The 23934-nt window shown below is 40.4% G+C and overlaps 1 protein-coding gene across 1 annotated transcript in view; it reads left to right on the forward strand.

Moving 5' to 3' along the window:
• LOC119779937 (transmembrane protease serine 9-like) overlaps positions 1 to 12246 on the forward strand; it is a 33891-nt gene extending 21645 nt beyond the window's left edge. Inside the window, exons 10-23 of the mRNA XM_038279804.1 lie at positions 2609 to 2763; positions 2854 to 3115; positions 3481 to 3640; positions 5092 to 5366; positions 5583 to 5737; positions 5828 to 6089; positions 6455 to 6614; positions 7220 to 7494; positions 7693 to 7847; positions 7932 to 8190; positions 8896 to 9067; positions 9827 to 10080; positions 10200 to 10297; positions 11361 to 12246. Coding sequence (XP_038135732.1) covers positions 2609 to 2763; positions 2854 to 3115; positions 3481 to 3640; positions 5092 to 5366; positions 5583 to 5737; positions 5828 to 6089; positions 6455 to 6614; positions 7220 to 7494; positions 7693 to 7847; positions 7932 to 8190; positions 8896 to 9067; positions 9827 to 10080; positions 10200 to 10297; positions 11361 to 11690 — 2972 coding nt within the window. The 3' untranslated portion in view covers positions 11691 to 12246. The remainder of the gene's footprint in view (positions 1 to 2608; positions 2764 to 2853; positions 3116 to 3480; positions 3641 to 5091; positions 5367 to 5582; positions 5738 to 5827; positions 6090 to 6454; positions 6615 to 7219; positions 7495 to 7692; positions 7848 to 7931; positions 8191 to 8895; positions 9068 to 9826; positions 10081 to 10199; positions 10298 to 11360) is intronic.
• Positions 12247 to 23934: the final 11688 nt, after the last annotated feature.

Genomic DNA, 23934 nt, shown 5'->3' on the forward strand with positions numbered 1-23934 from the left:
ATGCTGTCCAGAGGTGCAGTGACCTCACATTCATCCGAGCAACTGGCTACTGCTGAATTGGTTGAATCATAAGCATCAGAAGCATTTGGTTCAGTGTCTACACTTGTAGTGGTCTCAGGATCTTGGGAGCTACATGCTAGCTCAGGTGCATTGCTAACCTTAGCTGAATTTGCAGTAGCATTTATAGAATTGCTTTCAGCAGATGTCTTTGTACTGAAGAAGCTGGAGATATTTGGAACACTCTCAAGTAAAACTGATTCCTTTTTTTTCTTTTCTTGCTGAATTTTTTTTCTAGCTCCTCCACTTAAACGTTTATGATCCATATTTCCCTTCTTTCTTTGCACATTGGCTCTTTGCCTATCACAACAGATAAACCAACTATGTGTGTGTGTGTGTGTGTGTGTGTGTGTGAGTTTGTTTGTGTGTTTATGATCGATGCTGCTTCCTTCAAGTGTGTGAGGTGATTTAGAAAACTAGCAACCCAGCATCAACACTCCAAAGCAGAGAATAACAGCTTACTAGCATAGACAATTGAGAGCAGAGAATCAACTGATTCGTCTGATAGACAGCAGGAGAGCAGAGTGGTCAGTGATGATCGAATGAAGAAAATGTCTAAATGGCAAGGGAACAGACTGATTTGTACTGAGGAGAAAGAGAGAGAGAGCCAATTACAGTGAAATATATTCCAAAAGAGCCAAGTGACTAGCTGAAGGCAGGGACAAATGCCTTGGAGTGACCAACAAGAGTGCAAAGTACCAAATGGCAAAATGTGGGAAGACCAACAGGCAGATCTGCTTTTACCACTTATCTTCACAACCAAAAAGTCGCTAAATGATGTTTTTAGTCGCTAGCCAGGTATGGCCAAAAGACACGAAATCTAGCGGCAAAGTCGGTCAATCACACTGACAGTGAAACAAATATTTTGAAAAGATAATAATTGTACAACTTTGTGCACTTTTTTCTTCTATCTAAATATTTTCACAAAGGACACCAAAATGTTGCTATCTGCAGGCAGCTTGCTAGCTATGATGGCAGCAACGATGTCTGCCAGACAGGAGAGAGTGGTCAGTGACGATCGAATCGAGAAAATGACAAAATGGGTCAAAGACCAAAAAGTTATTACCTGACAGCAGTGACAAATGTCAGACTGTAAACTTTTTCGAAAGAAAAGGACAAAATGGGAAGATGCTGATAGTAACAGCAAAATGGAAAATATAAGAATTTCCAAGTAATGCTCAACTCAAGTGTGTGTGTGTGTGTGTGTGTGTGCGCGCGTTAAACTTCTTGTTGAATGATTTCAAATTATCTCTGAGTCTGAACTGAGGGAAAGGAAACCAAATTTTGAGCAGTCTCACGAGTTCAAAATACCAAATGAGGAGATTCTAAAAGAACAGACCGGTTTATGAAAGACTCGATGGGGGAGGGGCACAGCTAAGAATACTTGAGTGAGATTCTGTGATCCAAATTCGAGATAGAGCTTTTTGATAATGATAATTTGTCAGAGTAAGGTTGTGTAATCAAAATTTGAGAATGAGCTTTGTCAATCAATCAAGAATATTTGCATTAAGTTCTGTGATCAAAATTCAGAAACAACCTTTAATAATTGATAAAGAATATGTGAGTGAGGTTGTGTGATCCATCCAATTTGAGAATTAGCTTTGATAATAATGATTGAGAGCCTCTGGCCCTTTGGGGCCTCTGGCCTTCTGTGGGTCGTGGCCGCGGGGCCAAGTTGGCCTGGCCCCTTGGGGCCTCTGACCATCTATGGATCGTGGCCGCGGGGCCAAGTTGACCTGGCCCCCTGGGGCCTCTGACCCTCTATGGATCGTGGCCGCGGGGCCAAGTTGGCCTGGCCCCTTGGGGCCTCTGACCGTCTATGGATCGTGGCCGCGGGGCCAAGTTGGCCTGGCCCCTTGGGGCCTCTGACCGTCTATGGATCATGGCCGCGGGGCCATGTTGGCCTGACCCCTTGGGGCCTCTTACCCTCTATGGATCATGGCCGCGGGGCCAAGTTGGCCTGACCCCTTAGGACCTCAGGCCCTCTGTGGGTCGTGGCCGCGGGGCCAAGTTGACCTGGCCTCTTGGGGCCTCTTACCCTCTATGGATCATGGCCCCTTGGGGCCTCTTACCCTCTATGGATCGTGGCCGTGGGGCCAAGTTGGCCTGGCCCCTTGGGGCCTAAGATTATTATTTTTGCAAAAGTAGTTTTGCTTGGGTCGCGGCCGCGGGGCCAAGTTGGCCTGGCCCCTTGGGGCCTCTGGCCCCCTGGGCCTGGGCCCGGTAGGCCCGGTCATTAATCCACCTATGCCAGTCTGTCTAGCTGCCTCAGACAGCACCTTCTACAGCGGGGTTGAGTCCTGAGTAACTGGCTGGGGAAACATTGGAATTTTTCGTAATTAAAACACAACTAACTTTATTTTAAAATCAGAAAGGCATCAACACAGTGCTGATATTAGTGTCCTTGATTTAAATCATCACAAAACTGAATAATCTCTTGTCATTTCAAAACTACTGATAGTTCCATGATATTGTGGCACAATAATTTTATTCTCTTAATTTCTTTAGAATTTCATTCTAAGTTAACCAACTGAATTTGTGATTTTTCTAGATCCCCTTCCATCACCTGGAAACCTTTTGGAAGTGGAGGCTCAGATTGTGGGAAATGGTCAATGCAGCTGTGACTATAGTGACCTAGGTTATATAAGTATTACAGACAACATGATATGTGCTGGGTTTCAAGAAGGAGGGAAAGGACCCTGTTTTGTAAGTCTTAACTATTTTCTATTATTTTTTATTTTCTGCTCTTATTCCTTCTTCTGACCTGCTGTAAACAATTTGTTTCTGCTCTTAAAGGGAGATTCTGGAGGTCCACTGGTTAGTAAGCAGGGTGATCGCTGGATTCAGGCTGGAGTTGTGAGTTTCGGTGTTGGTTGTGCTAAGCCATTTTTCCCAGCAGTCTATGCAAGAGTGTCCCAGTACAATGAGTGGATAAACAGCCACGTCACCAGAAACCAGCCGGGCTTTATCACCTTTACATCCAACGGGAGTGAAAGTGATTTAAATGTTTCCTGTACAAAACCAACCTTTGACCCAGTGATAGTAAACATATCTGAAGGTACGAAAAAACACAATCTCATAAGCCCCCTTTCCACTGGCTTCACTTTGCCTTAATCAACTCCAGCAATTATTAAATGTCTATTGCTGCTTTTTCCGTACCACTGATGGCTTTATTTGGCCCTGCGCATAAGTAGGTACGATCAGAAAAAGAAATAATTACTAAAACATTTAGTCATTTGATGGGTTTGACCAGGCTAAAAGGAGTTAGTAAAAAAGGGGCAATTGTTAACAACTTTATCGTTGTTTATTTATTATTCAAACAAGCAGTTAGTATTAATGATAATGAAGGATTCCAGTTTAGCATACTGGTCTTTGATCAGTTTTACTGATTTATAATCAGTTGTTTAATCTATTTTTTCTCAGTGTGTGGTCAACCATCACTCAACACCAGGATTGTTGGAGGACAGGCAGCTCCTCCAGGCAGCTGGCCTTGGCAGGTCAGTCTGCACATCTACGACCACTTCTGTGGAGGATCTCTGATTAGCGACCAGTGGGTGCTGACTGCGGCTCATTGTGTCCAAGGGTAAGCAAAAGCACAAGAGTCAACACCTCACTCAAGAGCCAGGTTGCTTATGGGTTTGAAATGTAGTAGTAAAGTAGGAGATTTGTTTGATGGAGAATCTTACCCTGTGAAAAATATCACCATTTCACATTTATCTTGACAAATAAACATAAATGTAAGATAAATAAATTTATTTTGAGCATTGATGAAAACTATAGGAAAGATAAAGAACTGCCTTATTATACTATAGTTGCATCTGGTAAACACGTTCAACAAAAATAAAGCCTTAAAATTTGGTAGTAGACCTGCTCGACTTTAACAACAAACCAAAACTATGTGAAATAGCAATGGTGAAGAAAACAAACAGCCAAACATACAAGCTGAGTTTAGAAACGGCTCTGGAGCTGAGAATAGATGTTGATGTAAAAGAGATGAACTGTGCCCTAATCTTTTTAGACAGATGCATATCATGTTTAGCATAATGGAGCAGAAAGTTATCAAAACAACTGTTCTATAGCAGAAACAAAGATGCAAACAGTAATAATCTGCTACAATACGGGTCTCTATTAGGGGTGGGTATTGGCAAAGAAGTCATGATTCGATTCGAATCACGATTCACATGCCACGATGCGATTCTATCACGGTGCATCACGATACTTGAAATATTGCGATGCATTGCGATATTTTCACTGAACACTCTAGGAAAAAGATACAGCCCTTACCAGTGGCTGACTGGCTGGGTGTGATCTGGATAGTGTCTTCAATTGATACATAACTGAAAGTAACTGCATTCATACATAGCTGTATTTATTGAAATGACTTTTGGAGATGTTGCCATGAAAACAAATACTGGACACAAATATTACTATTACTGGCGTGGACACACTGACAAAAAGATCTTAGGATTCATAAAACTTAAAATAAAAAAATAGGGATAATCAGTGCCGTTTACATGGCCTCAGTGTTCCTTTAAACCAATTAAATGAAAACATTCAAATGTATATTTCTCCTTTTGCAAATTACCTGCATCATATAAATTTCCTTTTTTACCTTCTTTATTTTTAAAGCCAAAATGCATCCAAGCATCTGACTTGAAATGTGATGAAGCCGTGGGGCGAATTTTCATAGTGTCCTCCATGTTTTATTTCATATGACTCGTCTCAGTATCCCACGGCCAGACATGCTTGTGACACAAGGCAGCGGGGGTCAACACATCCGCAGCGACATCTGCTGGACTGGAAGTTGTATTCCACTTGATTTGGCTGATGTGTGCCAACCATTCATGTATTTTATTTGTTCATTTTTTTTTTATTAAGAATCGATTCTTGCCTTCAAGAATCGATGCAGTAGATCACAAAAATTAGAATCGCGATGCATCAATATGACGAATATTTTGCACACCCTTAGTCTCTATCATCGCACTGGTTGGAATATGAAATAATCATGATTTTGGTTTTTCATTCTTTTATCAGGTGGGATACGGTGCCGTCTCTTGTAACAGTTTACCTTGGTCGCCAGCGTCAGGAGGAATCCAACCCAAACGAAGTCGTTCGGAAAGCAACACAGATCACTATTCATCCTGGCTTCAATTATTCTACTCTAGACAATGACATTGCTCTTATAAGGCTTTCTGGACCAGTGAATTTCACCAGCTACATCTCACCAGTCTGTCTAGCTGCCTCAGACAGCACCTTCTACAGCGGGGTTGAGTCCTGGGTAACCGGCTGGGGAAACATTGGAATTTTTGGTAATTAAAACACAACTAACTTTATTTTAAAACCAGAAAGGCATCAACACAGTGCTGATATTAGTGTCCTTGATTTAAATAATCACAAAACTGAATAATCTCTTGTCATTTCAAAACTACTGACAGTTCCATGATATTGTGGCACAATAATTTTATTCTCTTAATTTCTTTAGAATTTCATTCTAAGTTAACCAACTGAATTTGTTGTTTATCTAGATCCCCTTCCATCACCTGGAAACCTTTTGGAAGTGGAGGCTCAGATTGTGGGAAATGGTCAATGCAGGTGTGACTATAGTGACCTAGGTGATATAAGTATTACAGACAACATGATATGTGCTGGGTTTCAAGAAGGAGGGAAGGGACCCTGTTTTGTAAGTCTTAACTATTTTCTATTATTTTTTATTTTCTGCTCTTATTCCTTCTTCTGACCTGCTGTAAACAATTTGTTTGTTCTCTTAAAGGGAGATTCTGGAGGTCCACTGATTAGTAAGCAGGGTGATCGCTGGATTCAGGCTGGAGTTGTGAGTTTCGGTGTTGGTTGTGCTAAGCCATTTTTCCCAGCAGTCTATGCAAGAGTGTCCCAGTACAATGAGTGGATAAACAGCCACATCACCAGAAACCAGCCGGGCTTTATCACCTTTACATCCAACGGGAGTGAAAGTGATTTCAATGTTTCCTGTACAAAACCAACCTTTGACCCAGTGATAGTAAACATATCTGAAGGTACGAAAAAACACAATCTCATAAGCCCCCTTTCCACTGGCTTCACTTGGCCTTAATCAACTCCAGCAATTATTAAATGTCTATTGCTGCTTCTTCCGTACCACTGATGGCTTTATTTGGCCCTGCGCATAAGTAGGTACGATCAGAAAAAGAAATAATTACTAAAACATTTAGTCATTTGATGGGTTTGACCAGGCTAAAAGGAGTTAGTAGAAAAGGGGCAATTGTTAACAACTTTATCGTTGTTTATTTATTATTCAAACAAGCAGTTAGTATTAATGATAATGAAGGATTCCAGTTTAGCATACTGGTCTTTGATCAGTTTTACTGATTTATAATCAGTTGTTTAATCTATTTTTTCTCAGTGTGTGGTCAACCATCACTCAACACCAGGATTGTTGGAGGACAGGCAGCTCCTCCAGGCAGCTGGCCTTGGCAGGTCAGTCTGCACATCTACGACCACTTCTGTGGAGGATCTCTGATTAGCGACCAGTGGGTGCTGACTGCTGCTCATTGTGTCCAAGGGTAAGCAAAAGCACAAGAGTCAACACCTCACTCAAGAGCCAGGTTGCTTATGGGTTTGAAATGTAGTAGTAAAGTAAGAGATTTGTTTGATGGAGAATCTTACCCTGTGAAAAATATCACCATTTCACATTTATCTTGACAAATAAACATAAATGTAAGATAAATAAATTTATTTTGAGAATTGATGAAAACTATAGAAAAGATAAAGAACTGCCTTATTATACTATAGTTGCATTTGGTAAAACACATTCAACAAAAATCAAGCCTTAAAATTTGGTAGTAGACCTGCTCCATTATAACAACAAACCAAAACTATGTGAAATAGCAATGGTGAAGAAAACAAACAGCCAAACAAATGAGCTGAGTTCAGAAACGGCTCTGGAGCTGAGAGTAGATGTTGATGTAAAAGAGATGAACTGTGTCCTAATCTTTTTAGACAGATGCATATTATGTTTAGCATAATGGAGCAGAAAGTTATCAAAACAACTGTTCTATAGCAGAAACAAAGATGCAAACAGTAATAATCTGCTACAATACAGGTCTCTATCATCCCACTGGTTGGAATATGAAATAATCATGATTTTGTTTCTTCATTCTTTTGTCAGGTGGGATAAGGTGCCGTCTCTTGTAACAGTTTACCTTGGTCGCCAGCGTCAGGAGGAATCCAACCCAAACGAAGTCGTTCGGAAAGCAACACAGATCACTATTCATCCTGGCTTCAAATATTCTACTGCAGACAATGACATTGCTCTTATAAGGCTTTCTGGACCAGTGAATTTCACCAATTACATCTCACCAGTCTGTCTAGCTGCCTCAGACAGCACCTTCTACAGCGGGGTTGAGTCCTGGGTAACCGGCTGGGGAAACATTGGAATTTTTGGTAATTAAAACACAACTAACTTTATTTTAAAATCAGAAAGGCATCAACACAGTGCTGATATTAGTGTCCTTGATTTAAATCATCACAAAACTGCATAATCTCTTGTCATTTCAAAACTACTGACAGTTCCATGATATTGTGGCACAATTGTTTTCTTGTCTGTTTTTGGTTTAAAAACTGAATTTGTGATTCTTCTAGATCCCCTTCCATCACCTGGAAACCTCTCGGAAGTGGAGGCTCAGATTGTGGGAAATGGTCAATGCAGGTGTGACTATAGTGACCTGGGTTATATAAGTATTACAGACAACATGATATGTGCTGGGTTTCAAGAAGGAGGGAAGGGACCCTGTTTTGTAAGTCTTAACTATTTGTATTTTTTTTTCTGCTCTTATTCCTTCCTCTGACCTGCTGTAAACAATTTGTTTCTTCTCTTAAAGGGAGATTCTGGAGGTCCACTGGTTAGTAAGCAGGGTGATCGCTGGATTCAGGCTGGAGTTGTTTCATTGAGTCTCAGTGTTGGTTGTGCTGAGCCCAAATTCCCAGCAGTCTATGCCAGAGTATCCCAGTATGAGAGCTGGATTAACAGTTTGATCAGCATCAACCAGCCAGGCTTCATTACTTTCACATCTGAAGGGACTGACACTGACCTCAGCATTTCCTGCACAACCCCAACAACAACACCAACTAAACCTAAACGTAGGTACCTATTTCCAAAAATTGTGTAAAAATAAAAAATCTATGTTTGCAACATATGGGAGTAGAGGCCTAGTATTAGAGCATTGCGATTAGGTCTCTGAGGTTCTGAGTTAGAGCCCCACTCCCACGGACTGCCACTCTGAGCGAGACCTTTAACCCCAGATAACTCCCTGGGGATGGGTTAAATGCTGGGGTAAATTTACACTGTCTTCTCACCAAACCGTTAGTCTGGTGTCTAAAGGAGACCGTACTGGTGTGATTCCAATTTGGATCTAATAAATACAACTACTAATTATAATTACAACTACTGGTGTCTACATAGTTTTCCAATTCATTGGGTGGTTGGCTTTGGTGTAAATGTCTTCCAGGTTAGCATATCAAAAGTAAAGAGATTATTATTATTAAAATTTTGGATTTGAGTAAAAGAAGTTAGAATACACAATCCATATATGGGGTCCTTTTTGCAATAACGGCAGCTTTACAATGTGTATCTTCTCCATCTTTTAATGTTATATATTCTGTTTTCTATCAAATAAAGACTACTGTAGCCATAGAAAACAGAAAGCAAGGAGGTATTTTATGGTCACTCGTGAAAATTTGTACGCATAAATTATCGCTCTGCATTGTAAAGTTAATGTGTTTTACTGAAATGCGTCTGTAAATTATTTGTCAAAAATTTCCCCCTTCCTTTCTATTTTTTTACAGCTGTAGTCTGTGGACAAGCCCCACTGGGTTCTCGTTTTTTGGGAGGTGTTTCAGTGACGTCAGCTGGCGAGTGGCCATGGATGGCGAGCTTGCAGAGAAATGGCCAGCATGTCTGTGGAGGGACGCTAGTGTCTGAGAACTCTGTGCTGACCAATGCTGACTGCTTCTCAGAGTAAGTTAAAGCTGAGGATGACAGGTTTCCATAAGTAATATTAACTTAAGCACATCACGGACTTTGTGACCTAAAGAGTTGATGCATATGAGTTATTTTAAATAATTCTTCAGGCCACTATACAGCGCTTGATGCTATCAATGCTACAAGCGCGCCCCGCTTTTGAAATACGACTATGTAAGTTGGGAGATGACGGACCTTCTTTGGCCAGGTCATGTAACCTGGAAGAATGTATCGCTTTATGGCTGCAGGCTCTTTCGTGGTCATGGAGCTAAGGCTTTTGCTCTACTATTTTTCTGCCTGCTCTAAAACTGGTTATGGCTTAAGATAAGAAAAAAAGTTTAAACCTTCTGAGGAGGCTTAAGAGAGAAATGTGAGAGGGATCAGCCTTTAGTGCTGTTCTTCTCATTGAACACATACTCCCATTAACTCTCGCTCTCTGTTGCATTGTGCTTCACGTTCCTTCTTTTCCAGATGCCCTAAAGAAACTCCACCTGTTTTTTTCTTGTTAGTTTTTTTTTTTTTTTTTATAAACAATCTTAAATCTGCCCTACCTGTCTTCTCGCTGTGTTCTGCATGTGGGTCAGAAAACAAAGGGCCATGACAGATGTTTAGTAGAGCAAAATATGGGCATTAACAGGTCAAGTGCCCCTAGTGGCCAAACATTACACTGTGTGCCTCTAACTCAATAGCTATTTAAACTGGTAAGATGCTAAAATACACTTTTAGCCTTTATTTAGTCCTTCTTCTATTCACCAGCTCGAATGAGGCGTCTGAGTGGACAGTCATGTTGGGTTGTCTGAAGCAGAACGGATCTAACAAATTTGAGGTGTCACTGAATGTGATAAATATCAGTATGAGCAACCTGACAGGAAGCAACATCGCAGTGCTAAAGCTGTCATCCCCGCCCCCCCTGAACGACTACATCCAGCCAATCTGCTTGGACAATGGAAGAACTTTCCCAGTAGGGTCAGCTTGTTGGGCTGCTGGCTGGAGCTCTGAAAGAGGAGGAGGTGAGACTAATACACAAAGGCTGAGAGTATTGTTAATATTTATACAATGATCAATCAGGAACACTGCAACTAAGGACTGTGAACCAGGAATTAAAGTTTATTTATTTCCTGACCATCAGACGAACAAGCTCTGCAGCAGTTCGAGACAACAGTACTTGATTGTGGGGATTCATCTTCATCTGACAGCATCTGCACACAATCATTCACCCTGGAGAAGGTACACATGCCAATATTTCTCACCCACTGTTTGGTTATGTATATTGCTGAATTAGGGTTTTAAAGTCAAACTTAGCATGACTTCAGTAAAATAAAAAATAAAAGAACATAATTTGAATTATTTTAATTGGGTCATTTTTGTGAACACAAGTATTATTAAAAACTTAAATTCAACTTAAATTTACTGCAGTAATTCATTTTACATTCAAATTTCTTTTTTACTTATCATTGATTACATAGGGCTAGTCACTCTGAAAATCCCTCCTTAGCTCAACCTTGCCTAGGTCCAGGCATGAGACACGTATTCACTTTAGTTAGATAAGTGACATGTTTTCAACCTATGTAAGTGCGAAGTCGGACCTTGAAGCTGACAGAAGCTTAGAAAAAAAATAATTAATGTTTTATTAGACAAAGGGTGGAGGTCAATGAGGTCAAGGAATGCTGTAGAGTCACAGAAACAATAAAGGGGAGAGAAAGAGGAGAATCCTGCAGAGAACGACAACCAAGATAACTTGAATATTGAAGACACTATGGAGACTGACTTGCTGCAGATGTGATAATTAGATGATGGCAAAAGGCAAGCAGGGAGACTAAGGAGGAGTGGCTAATTAGTACAGTAAAAAATAAACAAAATAAAGAAATAAATCCAGGAAAATATTAGCTTAAGTAAAAGAAAAAAGAATATGAAGGGAGTTAAATGCAGGAGTCAGCAAAGAAACTATGATGATGCAAACTTATAAGGCAAGAATATAAAAAAGAAAAAAGGGGTGAGATGCAAAGAAATCTAAACCAGACATCTGATGATCATAATTAATATCTGGCTCAAGATAAATCTGAAATATGAAAACTAGATTCCAAAACCCTTTTTTGTTGGTGTACAGGTTTTACTGTTGAGTTTTCTAAAGTTTATGATTGTGAGAATAAACACTTAATGTTTTTTTTCTGTTAGTCATCAGACTTGGTAACTGAGACTTACTGCATTTTCTTATATGATTCATTCCTCCTTGCTCAGTCTGTCTTAATGTCTGAATCTGTAGCAGATAATAAGCTTCTCTCTGTTTCAGACTGACTCTGGTGGTCCGCTCATGTGTAAGCAGGATGGCTCTTGGTTCCAGGTAGTTGTGCTAACATCTCCAAGCACCTCCAACAGAAGTAAACGAGCCGAGCCTATGATGGTCTTTGAAAAACTGGACCGCTTTAAGTCCTTTCTGGCTCGTACACTGGGACAATTCTTGTCTCCTGCTGTGACTGCCAATAACAGCAGCACCAATAGCACAAACTCCACCACAACCCCCTCCAGCATGACAACCAGTGGGGTTTCAGTTTCCTACTCTCCATTTTCCCTTTTAGGCCATCTTCTTCTCTTTGCTTTATGCCTCCAAACCTTCAAATAGACTGATTGTCAGGATATCAAACACACATAAAAATATGGTGAAGGTGTTTTTATTTTAGTCAATAATACTCTGATATGATTTAAAAGTTGTTTCTGCCTTTGGTTGATCAAAAGGATCATAGTTAACACCATGTTACCATTTACCTGAAAACAACATAAATTCTGAACACGATATCAACCTTACAGTAAAAAAAACTTGGAAATGCAAGGATTAATGAACAGATAACAGATGATAAAGAAAAAGGGGCTGATATATAAATTGTAATTATATCTATAATAAGTATCAAAGTTAGATTTTTCTCTTTCTGATTATTGTTACTGATTAGAGACATTGTTAATTTTTTCATCTTTTGAACAAATGATTCATTGATTTACATTAGAATATCAAGCAAACTGCCAGGTAGAGTGTTTAGATACAATACTATGTTATAATGTTACGATATTTTAATGTAAATATAATGTTACTATTTACTGAGGGATTATGATTGCTTAATTTCTTTCACCCAATTGAAAATTACTTTGAATAAACACATTTAATAAAATTATAAAGTACAGCATTTAAATATTTTTTCTTCCATTCAACTCTCTCTGCATATTAGTGCCTTTTTTTAAGTGTGTCCAGATAAGCAAATATAGCTCTGGGAATTGATGTCCCACAGCTAGCTGATATTAGCCTGACGTAGTCCTACTCAATTCTAGTCAGAATATGAGTCTGATACTGCTCCATAGAGCTGTGATTATGGGGCGTGTTTCGAACGAACCAGGAAAAAAAATGCCTCTGCACTCAATTGGATAGACCTACAACCAATAAGAGCAACGGAATGGCTCTCAGGCTAAGCTGATATAGCCTGGGTGCCATTCTGAACTTAGTCCCGCCCACAACGTTTGAGGTCGGGAAGTTCAGTCTGGCATTGCTCAATAGTAGCGCGAGTATGCTCGCACAATATCTGGCGGGCCAATCAAATTGTCAGGGCGGGCTTTATACGATGATGGACAGATGATCAACAGTAACGTAATCAACCATGTCACCAAAGCACGCTTGGGTGACAACAACAATTGCTGCCGCTGGAGAGTTGAGGTGTATAGATTCTGCTATTAGGTCTGTTCTAGAAGATATCGACAGCAAATTTTAAAAGAGGAACAGAGAAACGCGATCAAGGCTCATCTTCTTATTCTAGGCGTGCAACTGCACGCTTTGATTTTTGTTGACAACAACTATGCCTCGCTTAACATACGTCACGCACTCCGTTGCTCTTATTGGTTGTAGGTCTATCCAATTGAGTGCAGAGGCATTTTTTTTCCTGGTTCGTTCGAAACACGCCCCATAATCACAGCTCTATGGAGCAGTATCAGACTAGGACTACGTCAGGCTAAAGCTGATAGCCCAGCAACTTTGCCTTCAAGCAGCCCTTATGGCAACAGTCATATTGGTATTCTTGAAAGCAAAGTTATATTTGCATATCAAACTTTTTTGAACTTTCTTTGGGGAGTAAAATTATAAACAACGGATACGGAAAGGGAGGTGAGAGAGAAAGAGAGGATAAGAACTTAAGGGAGAGCTAGAGATATAGAAGTAGGAAAGAGTTCATGAAAAGAGAGAAAATGAATAAAAACAGCTAATTTACAACCAAAGAAAACTTAAAAAGAAAAAGCTTCAAGAGCACCGGATAGCCTTCCCATGTGTGTTTGAGTAAGAACCTACGGTGATTACACAATCTTAATTAGGATGGTATATATCTGTAGCTGCAGCTTAGTCTTTAATATAAGTTTTTATCCCTGAACACCTGGAAAGAAACGCATGAGCATTTTTTTGTAAAAGGATTCATAAAGCTTGTTAAGTAGGAATTACCCAAACCCGCACCTATAGAACCTTCACTATGCCAACAGACACTGCAACTTGTCCGTGGCGGGGAGCATAAAAGTGTTTGGGGGTTTAGGTGGGGGTTTAGGAGTTTCCGTGTGTAGAGGCTAAGCCAAAGCTTTAAGCCCCTGAGGTGGTACACCAGGGTAAAGTTGACACACCGATTACTTAGCCGCTTAATTGAAATGAGAGCCGTCCTTGATGTTAGTGCAGGTAATCCATTTATTTCCATGACTCTGCAATGTTGACAATAACACCGCATACATTGTTTCTGCGATCCACATAGCTTTCACTTCAATATAAGTAGTATTGCGTTGCGTTGCGTTGCGGTCAAAAACCGTTTCCCCCTTTCGGGTGGAACACACCTGTCCTCATCAACACCGGATCATACATATATAGACAGCTGACAGATCATGTGGCCCAAACCATTTGGAATACAGAAATTCATAATCTGCTCCTACACACCGGCCCCTAATTGTTATGGCAGGCAGACGTAACAATTATATACAATAACAATAGGAGCAAATGAATACATAACTGTTGATTTACACCCCCTGTATCAAACAAAGTTTGGTAACAGGTCTTTCAATGATATTGTTCTTTGTCTGCAGTTTTACAGATCGCACCATGCCTTTTTTATCAGAGAAAACCGATATTACTTTAGCAAGAGGCCAGGAGCCACGTGGGGCAGATGAATCCGTGATGACGACGACATCTCCAGATTTCAAATTTTGCTTCTGTTGATTCCACTTCTGTCTTTCTTGCAATAGGGGCAAATACTCCTTGATCCAGCGTTTCCAAAATAAATCTGAGATGTATTGAACTTGTCTCCAACGACGCTTCACATACATATCTGACGGTTCAAACAGCCCAGGTGGTAAGGCAGGTTTTCCTTTTAGTAGCAGTAGATGATTTGGTGTGAGAGGTTCCAAGTCATTTGGCTCATCTGATAGTCTTGTTATTGGACGATCATTCAATATGGCCTCTATTTCACACATAACAGTATGAAGTCCATCGTCATCCAATCGTTGCTGTCTTAAAACGGAGTTGAGGATGCGCCTAACAAGGCGTATCATACGTTCCCAGACTCCACCATGATGGGATCCTGCTGGTGGATTGAAACTCCATTCAACACCAGATGGAGTAAGAGCATCTTGAATCCGTTTTTGATCCAATGAAGCGAGAGCTTGCCTCAACTCCCGTTCGGCTCCAACAAAATTTGTCCCATTGTCCGACCTGATGTCAACAGCTTGACCCCTTCTGCTGATAAAACGACGTATTGCATTGATGCAGGCATCTGTTTCGAGGGAGTTTGCTTTTTCCAAGTCTATTGCTCTGCTCATCATACAGGTGAATATCACACCATATCGTTTGCATTGTTTTCTGCCTTGCTTGATTTCAACAGGTCCAAAATAATCCACTCCAACATTTGTAAATGGAGGCAAATCAGGAACAAGTCTCTCTTTTGGAAGATCCGCCATCTTCTGCTCCAAAGCTTTCCCATTAAAACGTCTGCAATTGCGGCATTCAGATATGATTTTTCTCACTGCTGCATTTGCATTGGTGATCCAATATTTCCTCCTAAGAGTTGACAGAGTATGGTTTCGTCCACTATGTCCCAACAACTGATGAATATGTTTAAGAATGAGCCTGGAGATATGCTGATCTTTAGAGAGAATAAGAGGGTGTTTTTCCTCCATGGGCATTGCTCCTTTACTTAACCTTCCTCCAACTCTCAACAGCCCATTATCCAACATAGGGTCCAGTTTATAGATGGAACTCTGTCTGCTTACTGTTTCAGTCTTGGACAGCAAGCAGGAAATTTCATTTTCAAACCTCTGCTGCTGACAATAGCGTACAATGGCCAACTCAGCTTCCAACAGATCCTTGGGCTTTAAGGCGTTGCCCTTTGATGTCACTGCAGCCTTTTTTCCTTTCACTCGCCCATTATTAAGATCAGGGTATTTCAGATGAGCTGTTTGTCGAATGAGCTGCAACAAATGGGTTTTCAGTCTGAGAAACCAGGCAACGGAAATCTTGAGTTTCCTCCATTCGGAAAAGTAGTTAATAAGAAAATCAGTGGGCTTAATTGAATCAGTGGCAGCACAGTTCACAAGAGCATCCCCTTTGAGCTCTGGATCATTGGAGTCCATCTTATTATCAACAGGATTCTCTGGCCAGAATCCCTCAGGCTTCCAAAGAAAGCTGGGGCCCTCAATCCAAATGTGGTTAGTCAGAAAACGGGTCACTTTCATTCCCCTTGATGCAGCATCGGCTGGGTTGTCAGTGGAACCAACATGCCTCCATTGGGAAGGGCTTGAAATCTCTCTTATTGTTGAGATCCGATTTGCCACAAAGGTTTGGAAACGTTTATCCTCATTGTTGATGTATTTCAGAACTGATGTACTGTCTTTAGCATCACGTCCACTCTGGCAGCCAAAGCTGCGGCTGTAAGTTCCAGTCTTGGGATCGTCACAGTTTTTAAAAGCGCCACTCTGGCCTTTCCTAGTAAGAAAGCTACATTAATATGATCCTTGTTGTCTTTCAACCGGATGTATGTTACAGTTCCATAGCCATCTTTACTGGCATCAGCAAAATGATGTAACTGGCAGTATTTGAGGTTCCCAAAATCTTTTGGTTTCATACATTTTGCTACTTTGAATGAAGCAAGTAACTTGACCTCCTCCAACCACTGTTCCCACCGTTTTAAAATATCCAGTGGGATGACATCATCCCATCCACAGCTCCTCCTACAGAGCTCTTGCTGCATCATCTTAGCAGGTAGGATGGCTGGAGACAGAAAACCCAAAGGATCGTATACTGAACTGGTGATGTACAGCATGCCACGTCTGGTTGGAGACTGACGTTTCATCTCCATCTTAAATCTGAAGTAGTCTGACTCAACACACCACAGTAGACCTAAAGCTCTTTCAGCTGGGAGGTCATCGCGATCCAAATTGAGCTCTTTTAAATCCTTTGCCCAGTGTTCTTCTGGGATAGACTGCAACACTGCTTGACTGTTACTGATCCATTTCTCCAACTGAAATCCACCTCTTTTACAGAGAGCATTTAGTTCATTCACCATTTTTATGGCCTCTTCCTCTGAACCCAAACTCATCAGGCAGTCATCAACATAAAAGTTTTGCTTGACAGCAAGAACAGCTTGATCAGAAAAATCATCTTTGTTGTCATCTGCAGTTTTCTTTAGCGCATAGCTAGCGCAACTTGGAGAGGAAACGGCTCCAAACAAGTGCACAGTCATTCTGTAGACTTTCAGTTCTCTGCTGATGTCTCCTTCTGGCCACCAGAGAAAGCGCAGAAAGTCTCTGTCTTGTTCTGCAACCTTCACCTGATGGAACATGACCTGAATGTCACCCATAAATGCTACAGGCTCCTGCCTGAAGCGAAGGAGTACTCCAAGCAAGGAACTGGTAAGGTTCGGTCCTTGTAGCAGTTCTTTATTTAATGATGTTCCTTGATAAGTGGCTCCACAATCAAACACCACTCTTAACAAACCTTTTTTTTGGGTGAAAAACACCATGGTGAGGAATGTACCATACTTTCCCAACTGTACCTTTCAACTGTTGATCTGGTACTTGCTCGGCATAACCCTTTTTAATGACATCCTGGAGGCAACTTGAATATTCCTTATGAAGTCGAGAGTCATTTATAAACCTCCTTCTTAATCCAAGTATCCTCTGCTTGGCTACAGAGTAGCTATTTGGTAGCATAGCATCTGTGTTCTTAAAGGGCAGTTTTAGACAATATTTCTTATCCTGTAAAGTTGAAGAGATTCCATGATTTCCATAAAACGAATGTCTTCTCTTGACATTTCACTTTTCTCTGAGGTTTTTTCATTGAAGTCATGGTCATACTGATTGTTGAGCAGGAACTCCAAGTTAGATACAGAGATCTTGTTCACTAGAGCAGAACGCGGCTTCACTTCAGTGCTGCTGTTATTTCCATCTTCATTCAATGGACCATTTATCACCCAGCCCAACACTGTCCTTAGAGCATATGGGCCCTCTCCACAACTGTTGACCACTTCCCAAGGCTCTAATATCTTGGGAGCGTTGGTTCCTATCAACAAGTCAAGATTGGCCTTTATGGTGGGGATTTGAACCTTTGACAAATAGGGCCATCTTTCTATTTCTGCAGCAGTAACAATATTATCTGAAGTGACTGGCATTTGCTTCTGCGTAAGGACTTCTGGCAGAGGATAAAAGTTGTTTCCATTCAACCCTGATACCTCAATGCCAGACAATGAATAAGCAGTAACAACCTTTTCCTGCCCCATTGTTTTTAAGAGAAAGTTAGTCCTTTTCCCTGTGATGTTTAATCTTTGCATAAGCTGTTCTGAACAAAATGTAGCCGTACTACCAGGATCTAAAAGAGCGTATGTCTGTATGACATTCACTCCCTTGGCTGACTTTACTTGTATTGGAATGATTGACAGAATACAGCGACTCTTTCCGGCCCCTGTATGTCCACATGTCTGGGGAAGAGTTGATGATTTAACTCCTGTTGGCTCTTTTATTGGTTCAGGCTCACAGTTGGGTGTAGTTGATCACAAATTTCATAGATTAAACATTTATTACAATCTCTGCTGATGTGACCAGTACACAAGCATCCAAAACAAATCCCTTTGTCCTTCAAAAGACGGATTTTCTGTTGGCATTTATTTATAATGTGAGCACATGAACAACAATGACAGTATGGCTTTTGTGTCTTTGATCCATCTTCAGAGTAATCCACTGATGTTGCTGTGGTAGAAAAACTACTCCCTTTACTTCTGATCCTTGACTGTAGCTTGAAGCTGCTGGAAGACCTCAGGCCAGCTGTATGTTGTGGTGCATACACTTCAATGTCACCAAAAATTGGATCAGACAGGATCCTCACATGTTTCTCCAGAAATACAACCAGATCAATAAAATGAGCTCTGTGGTCATATGATTCCAAAATATCATGAGCAACAGCTTTCCATCTCTCTCTGAGTTTGTATGGAAGCTTGGAAAGGACCATTTTCATGTTATTTGGCATATCCAACTCCTGCATATAATGAAGTTCTTCCATCACATTGCAACATCCTCGTAGAAACAAAGCATAGGCTTGTAGAGCTTTAACATCCTCTGATTTTATTGATGGCCAGTTCAGAGCTTTGTTTATATAAGCAGTTGCTATTTTGTATTCATTTCCAAAATGGTCCTGCAGAAGACCTTTTGCTACAATGTAGCCACGTTCAGGATCCATATGTTGGCAGCTGCGGACCAGTTCCTTAGGCTGTCCTGCAGTGAATTGCTCCAAATAATACAGACAGTCAGCTTTACTGGCTTTGTTTTCCACTCCATGTTCAAAGGCTTTAATGAAAGCTTTATATTGAAATGGATCTCCTTCAAACACTGGAATGTCTCGTGGTGGTAAAGACAGTAGACGCTGTTGATGCACAAGTGCAGCAGTTATTTCATTTTGCTTATGCATAATAGTGACAACATCTCCATTTTGAACTTGATCAGTTTGATGACTTATTCTTTGTCTGGTTTGATTTTCACAAGAAGTTTTTACATCATGTTGTAAAACATATGATTTTTCTAAGTCCATTTGATCATGTGCATCAAAATGCTGATTGCTCACAGAACTTTTCATTTCAGTCCGTTTTGGTCGCACATCCTTTGTTTCCAGTTTGGTTGGTGTTGGTACTGCATTTCTTTGCTGCATCACTTTGCATGCTGCAGGATAATAATCATTTGCCATGGCATTAAGGGTTTTATCTGATGTGAGTTTCATTTTTTGCCTTTCAAAATAAGAGGTCATTCCGTCAGTTGGTGCACGGGAAAGACACTGTTCATCAGAAGCCTGCAGAACTGCCAACTTTGCAGTAGACGCAGCTAGCTCAGTTTCTAGCTCAAGCTGTTCCTTTTTCCTTTTTATCAGTTGCTCCTGTTCTTCCAGTGCATGACGTTCCTTCAAAACAGCCATTCTTGCAACCAGTGCAGCGCGCTCTGCTGCAGCTTTTATTTGTGCAGAGGAAGTTGTACTTGACCGATTGCTGGTAACACTTTTACTATAATGTTTACACACATTAGAAACACTATCATTAGGCCTAATATCATCGTTATCCAACCCATCATGATTAATATCAGCACCAATATTTTAATGACCAACACTTTCATTTTTAAGTTCATCATCTTCTTTTGATTTAACCCACCTTTTCACCTTTTCAGCAAATTCATCAGTGAACAACATTTTTGCTTTAAACCATATTTCATGTTTTTCTTTCTCCTCAACCGGCAATAAATTCATTAATGAATCATGTATGCATCTTATTTCAACACACAAGTCAATGTAACCATCAAGAAACGTTCGAACTTCTGATACCAAACCATTTTGCATCAACTCTTGTATCTTTTCCTTTAAATTGCTAGCTTTATTTAGATTAGCCTTTCTATCAGCTTGCAACCGATCTAACCGATTGGCAATTGCTTTAGCAGAAAGTTTAACCACTCGTTTGCCTATTTGTGTGTCACAACTGCTGGTCAGAAAGTCCTGTTTGTCAGCAGTAGATGGCGCACTAGCACCTGCTGGTAAATCCATGTCCGCTATGCAATCCTCCATAATAAAAGTCCGTCAGTCAATAGATTGCAACCAGTTAATTGATACAAAGTTAATTGTTCCTCCACTTCAGCAACCAATGCATTGGATTTATGCCATTATGTGTGCACACATTTAGATTTAGATTCAGATGGCCATCTTACTAATTGTAGCGCTACACATACCTATTTGATGCGTGGATTTCAACTCCAGCAACGAGGAAATCCCAGGTGTCCTCCTGAACGCCGATCCTGTCCGACGTCACCCCAGGCTGCAGATGAGCTGATGCCAATCAGTTGACGCTCCGTTCCCAACACACAGGCTCCATCTGCGTCCCTCGTCGTAGACAAACGCCATCCAAAGTTCCTTCTCCACGATCAGTTCTTGTCATAAACAGTTTTTGACTTTTGTGTAGAGGCTAAGCCAAAGCTTTAAGCCCCTGAGGTGGTACACCAGGGTAAAGTTGACACGCCGATTACTTAGCCGCTTAATTGAAATGAGAGCCGTCCTTGATGTTAGTGCAGGTAATCAATTTATTTCCATGACTCTGCAATGTTGACAATAACACCGCATACATTGTTTCTGCGATCCACATAGCTTTCACTTCAATATAAGTAGTATTGCGTTGCATTGCGTTGCGTTCAAAAACTGTTTCCCCTTTTCGGGTGGAACACACCTGTCCTCATCAACACCGGATCATACATATATAGACAGCTGACAGATCATGTGACCCAAACCATTTGGAATACAGAAATTCATAATCTGCGCCTACACAGTGGGTGCTACGGGGGAGCCAAACACCCAACCTGACAAGTAGACAGAAAAAACCTTCCAGTCACATTCACACAATCCCACCCTTGCACAGAGAGACAGAGTCAAACTTTTCTTACAATCCTCAAACAGACACTATCCTCCTGGGTATATATATATATATATATATATATATATATATATATATATATATATATATATATATATATATATATATATATATATATATATTAGTGCTGTCAAAATTATCGCGTTTTTATCGCGTTAACGCGAGGCCATTTTAACGGCGATTATTTTTTTAACGTTAGATTAACGCTATGTGGTTTTATGGTACAATTTTCCAAGTACATCCCGCTGCAGCCTGCGAGAAGGCGGGGCTATTTCCCCCCAGTCTATGCATTTCTCATAGGCTTCGAGAGCGGAGCCTCTCAAGGGAAAAAGACGCTCATACACTGGGGTAGCGCTAGTGCCTTTTCTTTAAGCCCCACCACCAACAAACAAGTTGAGTGTCTGGTGCCTAGTAGCAACCTGAAATACGCTGAGAAAACAGATTACTGAGGTGAAATGGAATCTGCTACGGCACTCTTGCTGTCTGTGTACGACACAGGTCAGTATCGTGTGTGTGTGTGTGTGTGTGTGTCTGTGTGGGTGTGTGTGTGTGTGTTCTCATTTTTGTTAAGAGGCTGAAAAGTAACTTTCTAGAGCATAGACTACCTCCATCTAGTGATGTCGGTCTATTGATTTTGATGTATTGATTGAAAATTGTTAATTATTATCTTGGTTAATTAACATCTAATGTTAACTCTACTACATTTTATAGCAGTAGGGTAAAATGCTTGTCTTTGTTCAAAAGACTGTATTGACTGTAAAGACTGTCTTTTACATCAGCCTGTTTTCAGGGCCTTTTTTTTGGCTACATATTTGTTATTTTTTGCTACATGCCTCCCCATCTTCTTGCCATATGTTTCTATGGCATAAATCAGTGTCTGTGACCTGTTTTCATTTAAAAAAAAGAACATTGGCACAAACCTAGCCTGTATGTATTTTTTGTATGTCATCGAGAGTATTTAAACGATTTTCAATCAGAAAAAAAATGTCCGATTGAAATGCGATTAATCGCGAGTTAACTCAGGCATTGATGCGATTAATCGCGATTAAAAAATTTTTATCGATTGACAGCACTAATATATATATATATATATATATATATATATATATATATATATATATATATATATATATATATATATATATATATATATATATATATATACACACATACTATAGCAACATAGGGAGGAGAGTGTCGTCTATTATTGTCTTCTTGACGACTTAAAATTGAAGCTAAGTTTTGTAAAATTCAAAGTTCTTAAAAAGCAGAAAAAGTCTCAAACAAAGATCCAAAAATTCAGGCAGAGGCAGCTGAGTCCAGGTCCAGGGTCTTTATTGCCAAAAACAGCACATTCACACTGAGCTGGTCACCGGTGAGCATCAACTAACAACTGGTGAAAACAGCTCCCTTTTATACATTTCTTATCAATGGGAAACCCCCTTCAGAACATATTTTTTATATATTTAAACAACAGTCTTTGGTAAAGGTCACATTATCATTTATCTGCATATCACGATGACATTCGTAGCCACATCACATTCTTGTGAGAGCAGTCTCTCAGGCCATGAGGACATCTGATGCACTTAAATCAGAAACTTATGACAGTTCAATCACAAACATGTTGAAACTAATCCTTTCCCTACTTCAAGCCATGTCAGTCTGGCCTAGTGTTCCCCCTTTGTGTCCCTAGTCAAAGCATCACCCTTTCTGGGACCAGTACTTGCACAGTGTGCCTTGAAAATAACAACTCTATTTATCACAAGTTGTATGGCCAAATTTTGCTGAGCTGGGCAACCTTGACATGTCAAATATTTCATTTTTATGAGTATGCTCTCTTATCACTAAGGGGCCTCAACCCTGCGTTTTCCTGCAGCTAGAGCCAGGTGCAACAGTTACACACACTCATTGCTCTGTTTTTCTCCTCTTGGCCTTGAATGGCGCTTATAACAGTATTTGTGAAAACAACTTTAAACTTATAAAACATTAACTTTATTTTATTCTTATGATTAGTGCAGATTAATACACAACATTCCCCCCTTTGATCCTAAAAGGATAAACTAAGTGATTATGCAGGTGATGACTAATCTAAAACACCTTAAATGTGAACTCACACAAGTGACAAAAGTTTATATATATATATATTGTGCACACCAAACCAAACGTGAGATTAAACACACACCATATAGTTGAAGTGAGTAATATAAAACATGGTGGAGAATGTGTAAATGTTAAACTGATAGAATGCAGAAAACGGAATATACAAAAACAAAGAGGGATCCCCCTCTTGGCTCCCTTAAGAGGACCCGTCCTCGTTCCTTACTTTTTTTTTTTTTTTTAGCAAGATTTTCTAATTCTGTTTTCTCAGCAGAGGCAAATACCAATGCCCAAGCAGCATCTTGTGTTACGAGGTCACTGCATTTATCCCCTACATAGGTGGTCTTTCACACCCATAAATACACACACAAACAAAAAGCTTCATCAGGCCCGGACTATGCCAGGCAAACACATCTTCTAGTGGTCAAAGGACCGTCATTACAACCAACATAGGAGTAACCATGTGGCACTCTCCTGCACAGTACTTGTACTGTCACATAAAGTATACAATTCTACCAATATTTTTAACATAGGTATGCTTAATCATCAATAATCAGCATTGTCCTTATATCCAGTATGGCGTTGAAGTTGATATTAATAATAATAATGGCCTTCATAATTCTGTCCATAATTCTGCCCTCCGTTCGGGCCCCCCTGGGTATACGGAGCCATACGCTGCAGATCAGCGGTCAGCTGCATCACCTGCTCTTGTAGGTTGATAATGGTCTGCTGTGCATCCCGAAGTTGCTGCCTCAGTTCCAGATTGTCTCGGGTCAACTGCCGATTCCCAGCCTTTACTTTGCGTTTGTACATGGTGCG

This window comes from Cyprinodon tularosa, unplaced genomic scaffold (assembly GCF_016077235.1).
Source record: "Cyprinodon tularosa strain WSP-4 unplaced genomic scaffold, ASM1607723v1 ctg102, whole genome shotgun sequence".
NCBI classification, from domain to species: domain Eukaryota; kingdom Metazoa; phylum Chordata; class Actinopteri; order Cyprinodontiformes; family Cyprinodontidae; genus Cyprinodon; species Cyprinodon tularosa.